At 39.8% G+C, this 20,197-nt stretch overlaps 1 protein-coding gene across 2 annotated transcripts in view; it reads left to right on the top strand.

Annotated features, from left to right (window-relative positions):
• LOC127618260 (adenosine kinase-like) overlaps window positions 1-20,197 on the top strand; it is a 272,393-nt gene that overhangs the window by 44,818 nt on the left and 207,378 nt on the right. For both annotated transcript variants that reach the window (XM_052090626.1, XM_052090627.1), the window contains exon 4: window positions 19,448-19,526. In XM_052090626.1, coding sequence (XP_051946586.1) covers window positions 19,448-19,526 — 79 coding nt within the window. The remainder of the gene's footprint in view (window positions 1-19,447; window positions 19,527-20,197) is intronic.

Here is a 20,197-nt window from a genome sequence, read left to right on the forward strand (position 1 = left end):
TTTGTATGAATTGCCTTTGTAGCCGCATCAGCTGCTTCCAGTCAAGCAACTGTACAATAAATAAAACTGCTCTCAATACTGCGGATTGGTGGTGTTGCTTCCTGCTGGGATGTGGATTGTTTTTTTCTTTGAGTTGGGAAATAAACAGTTCAGAATATTGCCTTCTTTTAATCAATAATGTTCACAAATGTTCCTTCATTTATTGGGGGTGTTCAGCGTATGGTTATACAGAATATAGTGTACTGAACACACTGCCTACAATTTTTTTGAAATGGTGAGATACAGTTGACATTCCTCTGTAAACAGTGTACTTTATCGCATGACCTCACTATATTGGTCACATGACCTTGTTGTAAATTTAATTCAAGAGGATTGAAATTAGCAACACAACAGTTTTGCTGATTTTGCATCATTTTATGTAAAAATGGCTTTACAATTGGCAGTTTGTTCAAATAATTAATCAAGAAAGGTGTTAAATTGAAGATTATATTATTTCCAGTTAATTGATGAGATTGGAAATGGAAGTTCAAGTTGAGCTCCTCTATACATACTGTTCACAGCATACATGCTATATACTGCACAGTAATAGTAAGTGAGAAGTATGCTATTACGAACATGGCATATGCATGCAGTCTTTCTTGGAGGGGTGAATGTGGTGTGTGGGTGTGTTTTGGTCTTCAGCCCTACTCTGTAACCCTACTCTAAGGTGATGTGGCAGCTTTCCAATCCAGAGTTCTGCTCCTGACCCATTTCAGGCTCAGAAGAAGTGTTCTCCATTGGAGCACTGGGCACAAAGTTCATGAGGTTTTTGTGTGTGTGTGTGTGTGTGTGTGTGTGTGTGTGTGTGTGTGTGTGTGTGTGTGTGTGGTTTGACTTGCTTAGCTCAGTCCCACGCACTGTGGTCAGAATGGTTAGAATATTTTTTTCTATGCTGAGGAAGTGTGTATATTGTTCCCACGCTACACACTCATTGGGGCCCTGTGCTCCAGACAGGGGGCGCTGTCACCCACTGTGACCCAGACGGCATTGGGATGTTGAAAAACTGCTTTTAATTGTTATAACCTGATATCAAGAGGTTTATAAATGGACAGAAAGCTTAAGTAAACTTCAGTGAACTTTGTTTGCAGATTTAAATAAGGTTTTAACTGTTGAAAAAAATCTTTGTTTATGTTCTGTTGAATGATTACTATATTCATGCTTGATGAGTGCAGTTTTCTGTCCTTTTGTTGACACATTTCCTTTTGAAACAGGAAGTTTGTATGGGAAATGTCCAAGGACTTGTCCATGAACAAACATTTGCAAGTAGTATAAAGGCTTCAGCACTCTCACAAGGAAGATCTTCACTCATAGCCAAAAAGAAGTTCAAAATAGCTGAGCAATGACATACTGTTTGTGAATGTTCGGACACTTTGCGCTGAAAACAGACCGGCCTTTGTAACGTCTTGGCGCAATTACCAATTTCCACAGTTTGCCCACGTACACCCACAGATAGCACACACACTCCCACCCACACCAACAAAATTGCACTTAGAATTAGTGCTCCCATGAAAATTTTATTAAACGTATCTAGAGCCCGACCAATATGGGATTAGAGACAGATATGTTAGAGGGGCGGAATTCACAGATTACCGATATGTGGCCGATTATAGTTACATTTTGAGCTAGAATGAAAACAGACCATTTCTATGTGGACTGTGCACCAATTTTGCATGATTTTTTATCATAGAATATTTGACATTATTATTATTATTATTATTATTATTATTATTATTATACTTTGTCTACATTGGAAAAAGTACAATATGTCCCTCTGAAATGTAGTGGAGTGGAAGTATAAAGTAATAGAAAATGCCATGGTAATACTCAAGTAAAGTAGAAGTACCTTACCTTGCTTATCAAAACATCATCAGCAATATTTAGCTGTTAATGTATAACAAAACAGTAACAAACAATAACTTCTGGTTCACTGCTGCTGAGTCCAGAGCTAAATAGCAGCAGTGGTGTTACATTGTGATCTCATGGAAAACCAGACTTGTAACTGATACATTTTGTAAATTCAATGACTGGAATTGAAAGAGGGTACCAAAGTGCAAATCCTGAATATAACAGGTTGGTGAATACAGGTTTACACATTAGCCGCCTCTCAGCTGACAAGCAATGAAAGTAGCTACATGGTTAGCTAGTTAGCTATAAGCTCATTGTCATGGAAAGTAAAAGATAGATATTGTTAATTTACTTTCTAGAATTGTGTCTCACCAACTAGGTAACAACGTAGCGTGAAATCAACACTCAACAGACACAATCCACCACTGCACCGTTGTCTGCCGAGCGGCAAAAAGTTGCTCTGATATTTTCCTTTCAATCTGGTATGTTACTGACTGCACTGACAAACTATAGCAGGGTTTTCGCATGTAGCACTGCGCTTTGTGCTTATTAAAATGGATCCCTACATTAGATTAGATTCAACTTAGTACAAAGACAATGAAATGCAGTTTGCATCAAACCAGAAGTGCAAAAAAGCAGAAAGGTGCAATGCGATATTCAAGTGTAGACAGGTGGTGCAAAGGCAGGACAAGAAATATATTGCAGTGTTATAAGAGCAGAATAAATATGGCTATGTAATATGAACGGTGTATAAACATGTACAGATATGTGCAATGTAGTAGCAGTGACATTAAAATTAGTAGAATAATATACATCTATGCAGTGTATTAGCAGAATATATAATATGGATATTCTGTATGAACCATATAGACAGGTAAGTACAGCTATGTGCAGTGTAGTAACATTATAAGGGCAGTAAGAATAAGTGTACGTGCAGGATGAATAGTATGAAGAGCAGTAGAATATGGCTATGTATAGGTGTAATTACAGTATGTACATTTTTAAATAAATAAATAGAACAGAATGGGTGGGATAGGGTAGTGCAAATTGTCACCGGGATGCAGAGCTAGAGTTTAGTAGGGTGACAGCCGCAGGAAAGTAGCTTCCTCTGAACCTGCTGGTTTGGGTGTGGAGGGACCTAAAACGCCTCCCGGAGTGGAGTGGGGTGAACAGTCTGTGGTTGGGGTGGGAACAGTCTTTGATGCTGCGCGCCTTACGCAAGCATTGTGTGAGTGAGGAATCGGTGATGCGTTGGGCTTTTTTCACCACCCTCTGCAGTGCTTTCTGATCATGGGCAGAGCAGTTGCTATACCAAACTGTGACAGTTGGTGAGGATGTTCTCTATGGTGCAGCGGTAGAAGTTCACCAGGATCTGAGGAGACAGGTGGACCTTCTTGAGTCTCCTCAGAGAGAAGAGACGCTGGTGAGCCGCCTTGATCATTGTAGAGGTGTTGAGGGTCCAAGAGAGGTCCTCAGAGATGTGGACGCCCAGAAACTTGAAGCTAGTGACACGCTCCACCTCAGTCCCGTTGATGAGAATGGGTGTGTGTGTGTGCCAGCTTTAGACTTCCTGAAGTCCACAATGAGCTCTTTGACAACAACCTGGCTCTCAACACTAAGACCAGTGCACCACGATGATGGGTGCTGGACCTCCTCCCTGTAGTCTGTCTCATCATTGTTGCTGATGAGACCAATCACCGTAGTGTCATCTGCAAACTTGACAATGGTGTTCGAGCCATGTACAGGTGTGCAGTCGTAGGTGAAGAGGGAGTAAAGGAGAGGGCTCCGCAAACATCCCTGTGGTACGTCGGTGTTCAGGGTGATGGTTGAGGAGGTGTAATTATCTAAACTAACAGACTGAGGTCTGTTGGTTAGGAAGTCCAGAATACAGTTACAGATGGGAGGAATTGATGCCCAGTTCACTGAGTTTGGTAATCAGTTTGGAGGGAATGATTTGTTGAATGCTGAACTAAAGTCAATGAACAGCATTCTCACATGGGTGTTTCTATTTTCAAGGTGGGACAGGGCAGAGTAAAGTGCCTTAGAGATGGCCTCCTCTGTGCTCGTGTTCTGATGGTAGGCGAATTGGAAGGGGTCCAGTGAGGGTGGTAAGCAGGTGTTGAGATGGGCCAGGACCAGCCTCTCGAAGCACTTCATAATGATGGGGGTAAGTGCAACTGGACGTTAGTCATTAAGGCTTGTTGCATTGGGGTGTTTTGGCACCGGCACAATGGAGGTGGTTTTATAGCAGGCAGGGACAGCTGCTTGGGCTAGTAACAGATTAAATATGTCAGTCCAAACCTCAGTCAGCTGCCCAGCACAGGCCCCAAGTACGCGTCCAGGGATACCATCAGGACCAGCAGCCTTGCGTGCATTAATCCTGCTCTGTGCCCCACACACATTGGTGGTGGAGAGTGTGAGGGGCTGGTGAATTGCAGAGACCACAGCCTTGATGGCCACTTCCTTGTTGTCCCTATCAAAGTGGCCATAGAAGTGGTTCAGCTCATCAGGCAAGGAGGTGTCGGTGACGGGGGGTGGGGGTGGAGTTAGTAGCTTTGTAGTCTGTGATGGCCTGGATGCCTTGCCACATGCGTCAGGGGGTCAGAGTTGTTCTTGAAGTGATCCTTAGCTTGTGGTTGTGCTTGGCCTTTTTGATGCCCCAATTCAGGTTAGCCCTGGATGAGCTATATCACCTGATCTGAATGCTGTGTCTCGTGCTTTCAGCAGGAGTCTGACCTCACTGTTCATCCATGGCTTCTGATTAGGAAAAGTGGTAATCTGTTTGAGGGTGGTGACACTGTTGATGTTTGAGTTGATACAGTCCAGAATGGAGGAGGCATATGAATCAACGTCCTTGTGGGAGTCGTGGGTGGCCTGAGTTGCGAACACTCTCCAGTCAGTGTTTCCAAAACGCTGCTGAAGTGCCGAGTCAGCTCCCTCTGGCCACACTTTGACTGTCCTTACTGTTGGTTTCACATGTTTGATGAGTGCTAAATACTTGGGCAGTAGAAACAAAGAGAGCTGATCTGAGTGTCCTAGATGGGGGAGGGGAGCAGCTTTGTATGCATCAGCTATATTTGTGTAGACTTTGTCTAAAATCTTTCCTCCTCTTTAGGAATTAGGCTGTACAGTCTTTACATTCTAGTGGTTGAAGTCACCCGCGACAATGTTGGCTGCCTCGGGATGCAGAGTTTGTTTTTTACTGATAGCAGAATGCGGTTCTTTCATGGCAATCTTAGCATTAAAAACCACTTGACTTGATTAGCATCCGGTGGTATGTAGGCTGCTGTTACTACAGTTGATTTAAACTCTCTGGGCAAATAGAAAGGTCTACACTTACCCATGAGATACTCATGGTTGGCTGAGCAGTGACTCTGTGATGGTGGTGTCCGTGCACCTCGTTTTGTTAACATAAATGCACAAACCCCCACCTCGGGTCTTACTGCAGTCATAAGATATTTTGTCCTCACGGAGCAGGCAGCGTCCAGCTAGCTCAATATGGCTATTGGGTATTCCGCTGTTAAGCCAAGTTTCTGTGAAAATCATGATGTTGCAGTCCATAATCATTCTGTGTGTGGTGATCCGCAGCTGTAGTTCATCCATTTTGTTCACCAGCGAGCGAACATTGGTGAGGAAAAGGCTTGGAAGAGTGAGTCGATGTGGAGTTAGCTTTAGCCTTGCTCGAATTCTGAAGAGCCCTTCAGTCGGTGTGGGGATGTTCGGAGGTCCCGTTGGTTTAGCGATCTCTGGAAGTACGCTAATAACGGTGTCAGAATTGCAGGAACTGATGTTCAAGAGTTCCTGTCAGGTGTACGATATGTACGCTAAACTGTTTTTATCGAAAATACTTGATTTAAACAAGAATATTACCACTAATTTGCAGAATCTGGAGAGACACTGAGCATCGCGTTGCGTTCGTGCCGCCATCTTGATATGGTTCTATTAAATGTAAACATGTAAAACCTTAAAAGGATATTTCATTCATAAATGAAAATTCTGTCATAATTTTCGCACCCTTGTGGTGTTCCAAAGCTGTTTGAAAAGTTAGGCTGAATGTTCAGTCTTGGCCAACATTCACTTTCATTGTATGAATGAAGTGATTGGTGACTGAGGTTGTCATTGTCGAACATTCTGCCACTGGAATAAAAGGCATATGGTTTTGGAACAACGTGAGGGTAAGTAATTGATTTATTTATTATTTCATTTTAATGTGACATTAAAATATGTTATCAATAACTTAATTGCCTCATTCTATGAATAGAATTCACTATGAATAGAATTTGCATCAGTAAAAGAAGCTTTACTTTTAACCACTCTATGATGATTTAAAGAGCAACATGCAGGTTGGACACCCCTATATAGCATAGTGTATGTTGATGATAAAACAACTAGATTTTCTGAACTGGAGTAATATATATTTAGCCATTAACGATATTTTGAGATAAATTGTGATAAAATAACTTCCGCGTCTATAAAGCACTAACCGGAAGTGACGATGGGCTGAGGAGTCTGGTCAAGTTCAAGCTCAGGTTACAATGGATGCGAATGAAGAAACCGAAGTTCTCCGGTGTGGACCGAACATGCCTATGATGGCCCACAGGCCTATAATTATGAGCAAATTAAGAGTTAAAATAATTAAAAGTAAGACTTACTCTGCTAAGTCCTCGCTTTCGTTGCACAGAATGTCTGCTAACGTTAGCACTTTGTCCTCCAGTCCAGCCCGCGCCAAAATCCGGTGTACACTTTGACGGTGGACTTGATTCCATCGAGTGCACCGAGGGAACAGCATCAGTAATCAGCCTCACGTGGTCCTTACTCCGAAATCCCATCCGAGACTCCAACAAATCTCCAGGTCGATAATTCTCGGAGTGAAATGTGCGCCACAAACGACCGAGTGTGTGGTAACAGACGCGGCAGTGAAGTCTGCTCTCTTCACCTGCACAAAACGCACTCAAGACCGAAAAGCCTTGTTTTTTCTAGAAGGAAAATGATGGACACGATGTCCTGACAGGCTGGAATTCGTGCAACCAGCACAAACACAATAATTTACCATTATGGCTTCTCTAAAACTTTCTGTACTGCTCTAACTACATCAACACCCACAATGAGAGCTGACCATGAGCTCTTTTGTTTGCCTCAGCCTCTACGCCATATGACGCGTTGATAGCGGAAAGGCGTATTCCAGAGCCTAGCACATTTTCATCAAAATCTCTACATCAAATGAGATTTCATTAGTAATTTCTACATATGTGTTTTTAAAAGACCTCTGCAGACAATATAAAGTATTAATTCAGTTATAAATTCAACCTGCATGTTGCTCTTTAAATTTATATATGCAGTAGAAAATGCGTAATTTTAACTTGTTTACATTATGAATTCACAAAGCTAATGCACTAACACACATAATATACACCAGTTCTAGTGACTCTGATACTGCTGCAAAAATTTGTAAATAAAATGATGAAATGCATATTTTAAGTTGTTTGAAGCAGTGTGATTGCTTTTTAAACTAATTAAACATAAATCACATGACATATGTTTATGAATTTTTTTTGCGCCAGCTCGCTAATAACTGCACCCTGCTGTGTTCCTGTTGACTGACCTTAACTGAATGAATAGCAATAAGTTGACCTCAAAGTTGGTGAAGCTCTAGGTCACACCTACTGTTGTCATGGACCAATGAGAGTAAGATGGTGTTTGTCATGGACCAGTGACAGTAAGATATTGTTTAGCAGTTGTTTTCTGAAAGTTCTCCCCACTGAGTTGTTACAAACCATCCAAATGAATGCAAATTTTGGCCAGATTTAGTTCTAAATGGCATCACACCCATTCGTTCTTTGATATTGAAGGAAGTATGGAGGGGCTTTTAAGGGGAGGGACATTCTCATTTTAGAGAACATTTGATTGGACCAAAATCATGCAAGGTGAGCTGCAAACTAGAAACTGCAAAATAAAAATGTGTATATCTTCGAAAAGTCAACTTTTAAGAGTACACCAGCAGATAGATTGCTTCAAAGCAAAGGTAATAGACATGGACTAAAAGCCACAAAGCTTAATTTTTTATATCAAAGGGTCTTTAAATCTTACTGTTTTAAACACGCAAAATATTCTAAATATCAATATCTCCCATTTTAATTTAGTATGCTTGACATTTACTCCTGACTCTTTATTTAAAAAAAAAAAAAAAAAATTGTGGCATAAAAAAGTTGTAAAATCTCGAAGCTGGAGTCTTACACTTTTCTACTGTTTATAGGTTGTCAGGATTAAAGAAGAATTTTAATGGAAATAGTTGGCAGAGATTACAACAAAAACCTTGCAACCGTATGCGATTTTCGACAAGTTAACAATATTTTTCCCTTGTGTTTTCATGCCTTAAAGGCTTCGAAGGCATCTCACACAAACACACCAGCACCCACGAGGAAGATGCAAGTGATTATGCTCTCAGAAGGTGTCACTCCACTGTTTACAAAAGCTTCAAAGGGCTGAAGACGAGCTGGAGAGAGAAAGCGGCGGATTTGTTGTTGGGCAGCATCTTGAACAGCCGCAACATGCCAGCCATCATCCAGCCTGAGCCTTTGTTGCCAAGAGTGCAGAGCTCCTGTTGCTAAAGGAAGTATTTAAATGTGTAGTTATATAAAGCACCCCCCCGCCCCCTGCTGTTCCTTCCTGCTCCTTGGCTGAATATGAAGTGTTGCTTGACAGGCTTTTCCCCCTCTGACAATGTCACAAGGGGAGTGACAGATCAGAGGGAGAGCTGACCCTCCTCCCAGAGGAAATGCTGGGAGCCAGGGGTGGCTCATTCTGTGCCCGAGGGCCACTCTCTGCTAATGGATCATGATAAGCTTTTCACGAGTCACTGTGTGCTGTGTGTTCGGTGTGCAAATGTCTCTGTAGGCCTAGTACATCAGTGTCATCATTTCCTATTTCAAAATTCATGGGAACACAATTGTCGCTTACATGGTATGAGGTGTGAGTAAATTTTCCTGGTAATTTATCACGGTGCATTGCCATGCCTAGTAATGTTGTCAAAAATACCGGTACTCCGGTACAAAGTCGGTACTGAAACAAAACATTTTTTTACGATACCAGAATTTCTGAAGGTACTGGAGTACCGAGTACCGGGTTTACCCTGTACCCATGCAGAGTCGGGAACTTTTGAACTCTCACAACAAGCAATTATTATAGTCACTTGATCTCATTTAACGTAAAATGAAATCATATGAAAGTAATGACGCGCGAGAGCAGCACTGCAGTTCATGCCTGACGGAGGAGAGGAATCATTACACAGATCACAGTCCAGATGCACTCTAAACTTTCACAGATTCATTTTATGTATTAGGGAATTTTTAAAAAATTGTTGCGGAATAAGCGGAGCCGGAGCTCTTTAAAGGAAACATCCCGGCGTTACAAATGCAGTTATATTTAATGTGTTATAGCTTTATTAAAGTTCAAATAATACAGAAGCAGGTCATGTTAATAACTTTAAACTCAGAAACTGGCATTTCTCTGTGTGGTCGGTGCCTCTTCAATGAGTTGCGCGAATGTCCCGATCTCCCCGAGGGGGAGAGATTGAAACTGCACCCGGCTGAGAGAGACTCTGCCTCGGGGACGCTCATCCCTCGAGCGCGGACGCTCATCCCTCGAGCGCGGACGCTTAATGCAGCTAGATTAGAACGCGATTGCTTGCGACTTATTTTATCAAAATATATGTCACTGTGCATTTATTATCGTGAAGGCAATATGCAGCTTTATTAATATGAGAGCACTTTGCACATTAGTTTGGAAATAGTTTTTTATTAATTCTATTGTATACATGTTTATTTAGTTTTTTTTGTAGTACTTGGTAAAAACTTAAAGTAAAAGTTGCAGCAAATCTTATATAAGTGTTCAAAAATATTTTAAGCATACATTGTACAGTTTTGTTATAATTTAATTTAAATATATTATTTTTGAAGTGTTGCTCAATGGCATATTTCTGTTCTTAGTTCTGCTGCTAATGTTTTGTTAACTTTGTTTAGTAACCTGTTTTTGCTTTGGTACCAAAAATGGTATCGAGTACCGTGAAATTTTAGTACCATGACAACACTAATGCCTAGGCACCTGACTGCCTGCTCTATAGCCTTTCAGTTTATGTGTGAAAATAAATATGGCAATTGATTATTAAAGCCAGATAAAAATACTTGCTGTAAGCATTTATACACTTGCATTGTTTTGTTGGTTGACTGTAATTCCCAGGGAACACAAACTGATAAAAATGTATATCTTGAATGCACGGTAAGTCGCTTTGGATAAAAGTGTCTGCCAACTGCATAAATGTAAATTTAATTATTGGAGCTTGTTAAGGCATGCATCACTATTACTATTGCATAGTTTACTTTGATTTTAACAAACCCCAAACACATTGATTTTATCAAACCCCTAATCACAATGTATTAACCCTCTGGGGTCGACGGGCACGTCCTGCTGGATATTTTCGTCATTACAGCAGAAACAACTTAAAATACTCCGTCATTTTTGGGTATATGGATAAGTGTAAGACATCATTAGAGACTATAAAGGGTCTACTTTTATTTGTGTACACTCACAATAACAACAAAATCTTGTGCTTTTTTAAAATAAAAAGGGTGAGCTTTCAGCAGTCTCTGTCTCCCACGAGCATATTTCAGAAATGCGTCACAAAAATGAACTGAAACTTCGCGAATACTTATCACACAAACATGAAACATATGTCTAAAGAAAGCTTAAAATGTCTACTTTTAAATAAAACATTGCCAATTTAAAACAAATATTCTACTGCAATGCAATCTGTTTGAAACTAAGTGATGTACAGTTTTTACCATCTCATTATCTTTAATGTGATCCCACCCACCAGCAGAGCGTGCCATTCATACGCTAATGTGCTGAGACGATCAACGCAAATGTAAACGCCCCCGACAGTGTTCAGAGGTTTGATGTAAATAATTAACTAATTTTACTGCACGTTTGCAACGATACACAGACGAGAAAGCTCCAGGATATTAAGGAAGAGTTAACATATTTTCCTCAGAAGAAGAGCAGGACTCCGATGAATGTTTGTATTTTGAAGAGCGACTTGATCCAGCCGAGGATACAATTTCGGACGAGTAAGTAATTTATTTTTAATTAGTTGACATGCTATTTTATATAAACATGTACATATTTTACTAGTGGGACTGTTTCCAGACTTGCCAGCCAGGATTCAGAGTATTGACATATGAAATATGTCCTAATAAGCAAGTTTTAGTTACATTTAAATGCTGTTTCGGCTAAAGCAGGTATTTAAATTGTATGCTGTATAATATAAATATGGTATGTAATATGATATAAAAATAATATGAATGTTTAGATTATATTTTATCTAGTGTTTATAATGCCTCATTATCATCAACAAAGCTTGTGCTTGCAAATATGTGTTCAGGTTAAATTAGTAAAATGCACTTTAAATATGCCCATATTAGAAAATCAGCATATTATATTGATTTCTGAAGGATCATGTGACACTGAAGACTGCAGTAATGATGCTGAAAATTCAGCTTTGATCACAAATTACATTTTTAAAATATATATTTTTTTCAAAAACCATGCATAAATGTTGTTTTCTCAAAAATACAAACCTGTACATACATGTTGCTCACATATTATTGTAGCCCAGTTTGTGCTGAATACAGTGTTATCAGACTTTAGCCATTAATATGTTTTTAAGCAACTGAAAAAAGCACAAATGTCAAGGCATGTCAAAACTTCTCCAGGGCCCAAAATAACCTCAGACCCCAGAGGGTTAAACTTGGTAACCAGGTGAAAAAAATCCATAGATTTACATTGAAGGACCAAAGCTTTATCTAGAGTCCAGAGCCACTTTTTCACCATCAGAACAAACCGTTCTGAACATGGAGATTAACAGATCAGCAAAAACCTGTTTGTAAACGCTGCTTTCGCAATTTTCTGACAAAAGGAGGAAACTCATCTTTAAAGGAAAAATGCGTTACATCTTAAATGCAGTTAAATTTAATGCGTTATAGCTTTCCTAACATTCCAATATTATTAAAATTATTAGGGAATTTTTAAAAAATTGTTGCGGAATAAGCGGAGCCGGAGCTCTTTAAAGGAAACATCCCAGCGTTACAAATGCAGTTATATTTAATGTGTTATAGCTTTATTAAAGTTCAAATAATACAGAAGCAGGTCATGTTAATAACTATAAACTCAGAAACTGGCATTTCTCTGTATGGTCGGTGCCTCTTCTATGAGTTGCGCGAATGTCCCGATCTAAGGGGGAGAGATTGAAACTGCACCCGGCTGAGAGAGACTCTGCCTCGGGGACGCTCATCCCTCGAGCGGCCACGCTTAATGCAGCTAGATTAGAACGCGATTGCTCACGATTTAGTTAATCATAATATATGTCACTGCATTTCTTATCGTGAAGAAATTTGCCATTTTTCAGCTTTATAAATTTGAGCACTTTGCACATTAGTTTGGAAGTAGTTTATTTATTCTATTGTATGCTTGTTTATTTCGTTTTTTTAGTACTCGGTAAAAACTTAAAGTTGAAGCAAATCTTATATAAGTGTTCAAAAATACTTTAAGCATACCTTGTACAGTTTTTTTTTTTTTTTATAATTCAAAAATAATATATTTAACTTAGTGTTGCTCAATGGCATATTTTTGTTCTTAGTTCTGCTGCTAATGTTTTTGTTAACTTTGTTAGTAAAAGAGTTTTGTTTAGTAACCTGTTTTTGTGTTTTGCTTTGGTACCAAAAATGGTATCGAGCAGGTATTGTACCGACTACAAAAATGTTGGTACCGTGACAACACTATAGTCTACAATATTTTTTTTCCAATAGGAAAAGTAGTATTATATCTGTCTGATATTACAGAATTTACTCTGATTTATGGGTTCATAGATACAGAGTTTATAATTATAATTCTAAAAAAAAGTTAATTGCTGCACGTTGTTGACGTGCAGGCTCTGCTTGCGCTTGATGAAATGATGAGCAAGGAACAGGCAAAAATAAATGGAGGATTTGGTTGCAAAATGAAATGCATTGTCAGTTATATGGAAATATTTTGTCTACAGACAGGATGATGTTGACCAAAAACAGGTACTTTGTCGAGAGTGTCTTGCAATTGTTGCCACAACACGAGGAAACCTGACCAATTTGTTTGATCATTTAAGTCAGCGCCACAAATCTTTGTATGTCGAGTGCAAAGCCAGATCTAAATGCCGTCCAAAGAAAAAAACTATTTCAGAGGCCTTTGCCAGTGTTACACCATACGAGAAATTTTCCAAACGACAGAGAAAAATCACCGATTCAGTAACATTTCACCTTGCGAAAGACATGGTAACAATTTAGCAAAGAGGGTTTTAAAAACATGATTCGGTCGCTTGACAAGCGGTATGTAATACAATCACGCAACTATTTTTTAAGTTATTTCTTTTATAAACATTTTATTTTATGTTGTATTTTTGTAAACCACTCAGGGTTGGTGTATAGCTGCACTTTTTTCCCCAAAGGGTTTAAATTGAAAGATATTTATTGTTTACATTTCTTTAAAAAAACAAAATTGTAATCTAATTTGTAATATAATAACATGTTAAATTACTTATTTTGTCATTCACATTAATTATTGTGATAATGAAACTTCCTTAGTGTAATGCTCTGTTTTAACCTGGTTGGAGTACAGAGATAAAGCCTTCTGTAATCTCCTGGATCCCTTCTAGACACTACACTTCATTCACAAATGAGCCCCTTTATTTTAGGGTAAGCAACATGCATTATTAATATCATAACATGTTAGATCATTGACTTTAGGGTGAATTGATAAGAGTATTACATGAATACAATGGAACCATGGTGAATTAAACAGTGTATTAATTATTATAATAAAATAAACTACCCAAAATAAGTCAGTCATTTTCAGTTTCTTTTTTTTTATAAAAATATTCCATGAAGATGCAGTTCCCTACAAAATCACCCCAATCATTCTAGAATAATTAATTCTTCTCAAATAGAGCTATTGAACTCATCTGGCGAAGTCATCCTGTATTTTTTCATATCGCAATATATATCGCAGAAAATCAAAATATCGCAATGTCAGTTTTTTCCAAAATCGTGCAGCCCTACCGTGCAAGCACGAACATAGTTACTGAACTCGCATAGCTACTGATGTTACAGATTCTAAACCTGTTAATTCGACATACAAATGGTGTTATACCACGTCTCAGTAAATGAGGGATGCAATTATAACTATATTGTTCCTGTTTATTATCAAAGCTTTTAATATTGCAAGCTCATGAATTGGAGTGATCTATAGTTTTGCCGCCATTTTATATTTGGGCATTCCGTCATTAGTAATATGCAAAACATTTGACCATAGGCAGAAATAGCTAAAAAACTTTGTGTAATGTACCAGCTGCATGGTGAAGAGAGTAACGTAAACACCTGTTGCATCTCTCATCTCCATCTCTCTAGAGTTACATCCAGGGTCAGAAATATATATTTCGAAATACGTACATCATGATTTTCATTAGATTTTTGCTGTACATTATTTGTTTCGTGCTGTCCGATGCTATGCATCAGTTCGGTGTTGTGCTCACATGTTAGAATTACCAAATGCTACAATGTTGTTGATAGTAATACAAAGTAAAATAATATCTGTATATGATAAATAGCCTTTATGTTAAATACAACTTTATTAATGGTACAATAATAATTTTAATGAACTTTAACTTTAGGTTACTCACGTAACCCCGGTTCTCTGATAACAGGAGTAATCTCACTATGGGTAATGCCTAGGGCGTGGCCAATACTGGACACACCAATAACACCCAGTCTGTCAGTTGACAGACAAGTCACAGCTGTGATGGGAGTCCCACCTCCCTATATAAACCACTTTCATAAGTTCCTACTTCATTCTCCACATATCTCTTCTCTGTGCAACTGCAGGAAGGCAAGTGTGGTGAGATGCCTCACTCCTGTTATCAGAGAACAAGGGTTATGTGAGTTACATAACTAATATTTCTAATATTCGTTCAGTTTCTCACTATGGGATATAGCCAACTCCCGTATTGCAGATATGCTGTCTAAAGCAGACCGTCAACCAACTTGTAGTGTCCAATGTACACCCACCCTAACAATTTGCAAAGAATGGATTTTGGGGAATACGCCAAAATAACACCCTTGTGTTAATGTTGATTTGTATATGTATTTTTTTATTCTTACACAACGGCAGATTGACCACCCACACCAAGGACTGAATGAGCCAATGACGGCTCTGAGTTCCAGTCTATAAAATCATACAAAAGTGTGAGGTGATGCTCAACTCGCAGATGCACAAATGTCCTTGAATGAAATGCCTTTAAACTTCTCCTACAAGGTAGCCATGTCTTTGGAAGAATGAGCTCTCAAGCCCTCTGGAGATCGTAGCCGCAGACTATTCTAACTTAATATAATTCCCTCCACTACCAAATTAGCCCAAGAAACAATGCCTTCATCTTTCCACATACAAATGTTTAGTACAAACTGGACACAAGCAGTGAAGCCACTCGTCCTCTGGCGAGCAAAAAGGCAGTGGGTGAAAAGTTAGTAAATCCACTTTACAGCTGAGCGCAGAGTCGCTCCCTTTAGGCACAATTGCTGGATTCGTTTTAAGAGACGCTCTCGATTAATCCACGGCAAAGCGCATACAAGAGTGATGAACTGTCAAAACATGTAGTTCACACAAGAGTGATGAATTGTCAAAGCATGTAGTTCACTAACACACTTGGCGAAAGGAGCTTTAATTCTATACTTTCAACTGGCTCAAAGGGAGTATGAAAAAGCACGTTCAGGACCAAGGACAGATCCTACGATTGAACCAGTAGCTTTGAAAACCTGTTCAAATGTTTTGCTTCCCTCATAAACCTGCAAACAAGTAGGTGTTGACCCATTATATTTGAGTCAATTCCCACCTGACTAGCCATTATGGCAGCGAGATAAACCTTGATGGTAGAAAAGATCCTGCCTATATCTAGAAGTTCCTGCAGAAAACACAACATCTGCCACGGAGCATAAAAATGGAACAATGTGTCTGTGTGCATACCACTGCTCAAACACATCCCATTTCCGATCATATGTTGAAACTGCTCTCGTTCTCTGAATCATTCCGGGAGGGGGTAAACCCCTGACACAAATTTAGCCTCACGGGTCAGGTCCAAAGAGCTACTAGGGGCGGGGTTAAATATTTCCCACTGCACTTGCGACAGGCGATTCCTTCACAGCGGGAGATGCCAAGGCTGTGCACAAGTTGAATTATCTCCACCAGCCACAGTTGCCCCGGCCACTTCTGGGCGATCAGTATGATTGAGTGACCACATTCTCTTACTCTTTTTAGAGTTTGACTGTTCAGACTCAGAGTGGAGGAAATACGTAAAGTAGCACGTTTGACCAAGGATGCGCTAGAGCATCTACACCCATAGGAGCTCCGTTTCTCGCCAGAGAGAAGAACGGAGGACAATGAGATTTTTTTTTTGTGCGATGCGAAGAGATCTCTGGCAGTTCACCCGTATTTCTCCCACCGCTGACTCACTCTGAGGATGAAGTCTACATTCTCCTAAAGAGGATTCCACCTGGACAGGAGATCTGCACCGGAATCCATCGCTTCTGGAACGTGCATCACCCGAAATGAAAGCATGCACTGGTCCACACAATCAGCTTTTGTGCCAGGCTGTATAGCTGCTTATTACGTATGCCACCGTTGTCGTGTTGTCCAAACTATCTAGGACGTTGTGGCCTTGAAGGAACTGTACAAAGTGCTTCATTGCTAGAAACACTGTTAGAAGTTTTATGTGCATATTCTGTAGTGACATGGGCCAAATCCCATTCGCATTTTCCCCCAATAAGGGGTTCCCCTGTGAAGGAAAGCAGGGATTCTCCAGTGATGTAGAGCGAGGATTTCCTCTGAGGTCACTCTTATTCTGCTATTTAAGTGAAACAAGTGCTGTGCTGCAATCCAATGCAGAAACTGTTTCCATTTGCAGTAGTCTTAAAGGAATGAGGCCATCAGACCCAATAGGCGTTCTCGTATCTAGCTTTACTGTGTAAGCTATTCCCTGATAGGCACATCTTTTAAGAATGTTCTGTGTGACGGGTAGATGCCCACATGAAAATACACATCCTTCAGATCGTCTGACATAAACCAGTCTCTGGGACGAATAAACTGAGAGAGTTATTGGAGCGTGAGCATTTTTAATTTGTACTTCTGAGGTATTTGAGGTTTCGCAAATCCAGAATGGGACAGTGACCTCTTCGTCTCTTGGGGATGATTAAATATCTGGAGTAAAAGCCCTGACGGCTGTCCTCCACTCCATGTCCTGAACCAGAACCCTAGTTAGGTCACTCGTCTCTTCTTCCCCTGAGGGTTAGATGGATGATGTTTGGCCACCGCAAAAGAAGCCTTGCTTCAAGGCTGTTTTGGCTATGCCCCTCCCTGACTTGACTTCTGGGCAGTGGGGGATTGATGAAATCTGTCTTCTCCCTCTCAGACAGGCCAGACAGACTGAGCCAAATAGCCCTTTTGCCCACAACAGCTAGATTCATTCTGTGGCCACAGCTCTGGACAGCCCGTCTTGACATACATGGGTTGAGATCGGCAATCATGCAGATCTCTTCCCACAACGCCGCATCAGGCACCCCTGTATCAATTTGTCAGCCCATCTCCTCTGTTTGATATGCTGTCAGAAGAGAGGTGGTGTTAAGAGCCCTTACAGCTAGGGCTGAAGATCTTTAGATCTTTTGGTAAATGCTGTTGGATGTTGGATCATACTGCTTTGATTGGTCTCTCAACTGACAGTCTGGGTGTTATTGTGCTTTCAGGATTGGCCACGCCCAAGGTATTACACATAGTGAGATACCAAACAAATGTTAGAAAGAGAACCACTTTTAGTGTATGAATCATATATCTGACTAGTGAAATGTTTATTTTTGCATTGGTTAATTCAATTGGCATTGAGTTTTTTTTTTTTTATAAGCTCCTCATTCCAAATCTGGAGAAATGCTGTCATCATCTCCTCTGTGCTGGTGCATTAGTTTTGTAGGCTAGGTTCATATAAAGCCAACATTTTTGAAAATATGTACATTACTTGCAGTGCTATTCTTATTTTGCTTGCATATTAATACCTGCAATTTTCACTTGCAATGTACATTTGGAGATTTGGGATTTTTCTTCCCTTGGTAACCGCTGCCCATTCGTTTGCTACATGAAAATATAATTTACAATCAGTGTAATCGTGTTTGACATTGTTTCATCATGTCAGTCAGCTCCTGAGTGCTGGATGACTATTTCTCTTACCTCACATCTTTAGTTTTTAATGTGCATATTTGAGTGTTATGTATTTATGCTTGAGGTTTATCTTTTAGTAGACATCAGTCTCAAAAATCAATGCAGAAAAGGAGCTTGCACAAGATGTCTGTGTTTTTGTTTGCACATGGTCTGATTTTCGTGCTTTTGTGTACACCGTATAGGCCACGGGAGGTTGCATCCTTTAGTGATGCACTATTTTAATGCTGGTTAAATCTGTTGCACACACAGGTCTGTGGTTGATGCTTTCCTCTGTAACAATGTTCAGACATCTGACAGGTCATTTGTTACCTTTTATATGGGTCTTTTGGTGTTTGTGTGCACGCACATGTCTCTACATGCTGAGAGATTTGTGCAGAAGTACAGTGGACACACACACACACACACACACACATTCTCAGAAGGCTCACTGCCCTGCGGCACAAGGCTTCAAGTCCTACATTTCCTGTTTACATTGTCTGTGGTTTCCTGTTCTCTATGCATCTCCACTGGGTAATATTGTGAACTTGAGATTACACTCCGGACAAGGGCCTTGTTAAATGAAACATCTTATGTTACAGTCTTTCAACAAAAATCACACCTATTTATGCCTATTCTATTCTGCTTATTGCTTATATTAATATTTTATTATGATCATTATTATTTTCATGAATATTTATATGCATTTATGTGCCATTTATATTTATGCAAAGTTGTTTTTCAATGTATGTGGGTGCAAATGTATTTTTATCTTTGTTTTGGACTACTGGTATGTCTGTCTTTGTAAAGTTGAAATGCTACACATTTCTCACTTGCAAATAAATGGCTGATACATTAAAAATTGAGGGATTTAAATTGATTATGCAAACAATACAATAAGTCTATGAACACCTTTTGTTGCTTGCTGAATCTACAGTGGTGTTATGGTGTTGTTTGTGCAATTATTTAGACAGCCACCAAATGGTGCAATTTATCAAGAGAATTCCGATCTTTAAAAGATTTTCTTCCTGTACCAACTACATTTTACATTTATGCATTTGGCAGACGCTTTTATCCAAAGCGACTTACAGTGCACTTATTACAGGGACAATCCCCCCGGAGCAACCTGGAGTTAAGTGCCTTGCTCAAGGGCCCAACAGTGGCATCTTGGTGGTGCTGGGGCTTGAACCCCCAACCTTCTGGTCATCTACAATATGTAACCTCTTTTTATTTTTTCTCTAATGTGCTCTAGGTTTGAAGAGATTGTCAAGAAATTCAAGGTTGAATACCATGCTGGAGGTGCCACGCAGAACTCCGTGAAGGTCGCACAGGTTGGTGCTCAAACCTGCAGCCAGTATTTAATGCAACTTACACAGATTTTACGGGCAAACACAGGGCTCCAGACGGTGACTAAAATGTATTGATTGCAACAATAACATCTAGTTGCCATTGGCGACAGTCCAGTTGTGTGTGTTTGTCAGATATCATCTTGTGAGTTATTGAATACATCTTTATGGGCGCACCACCATTGTGTCTCGAGCCGTTCTGTTTCTGATGAGCTTGCTTCACCGCATGCAACAACAAACCCAGCGCGAGAGTGTCGTGAACAAATGGCTCATGAATCGCCCGAAAAGAACTGAGGGTTTGAACTCAGGAGCTCAGGTTAGCAGTTTGAATCAGATTCAGATCTGGGACTGCAGACATTTCAAAATAAGAGTCCCAAGGATATTTCGGGCTTCTTTATAATTAAAAGTCCCGTATTGTGTACCACTTTTTTTCTTCTGGTAATTATTTATTGGGATTGGAGTAGCACAATAAACTGCATCTGGAATTTCTATCAGTTTGCACTCTTATAGTCTGTGTCTTGGCCATCTGGTATTCGTAAAGAAAGGGGTGTGAACATTTGAGACAAAAGGGAATGCAAACGTATCTTCTCAACAATATATTCTGTTTATTAAACAGATTAATGGGATATCAGCTGTCTTCCGTTTCATCGGCTTTC

The sequence above is a fragment of the Xyrauchen texanus genome, chromosome 24 (assembly GCF_025860055.1).
Source record: "Xyrauchen texanus isolate HMW12.3.18 chromosome 24, RBS_HiC_50CHRs, whole genome shotgun sequence".
NCBI lineage: Eukaryota > Metazoa > Chordata > Actinopteri > Cypriniformes > Catostomidae > Xyrauchen > Xyrauchen texanus.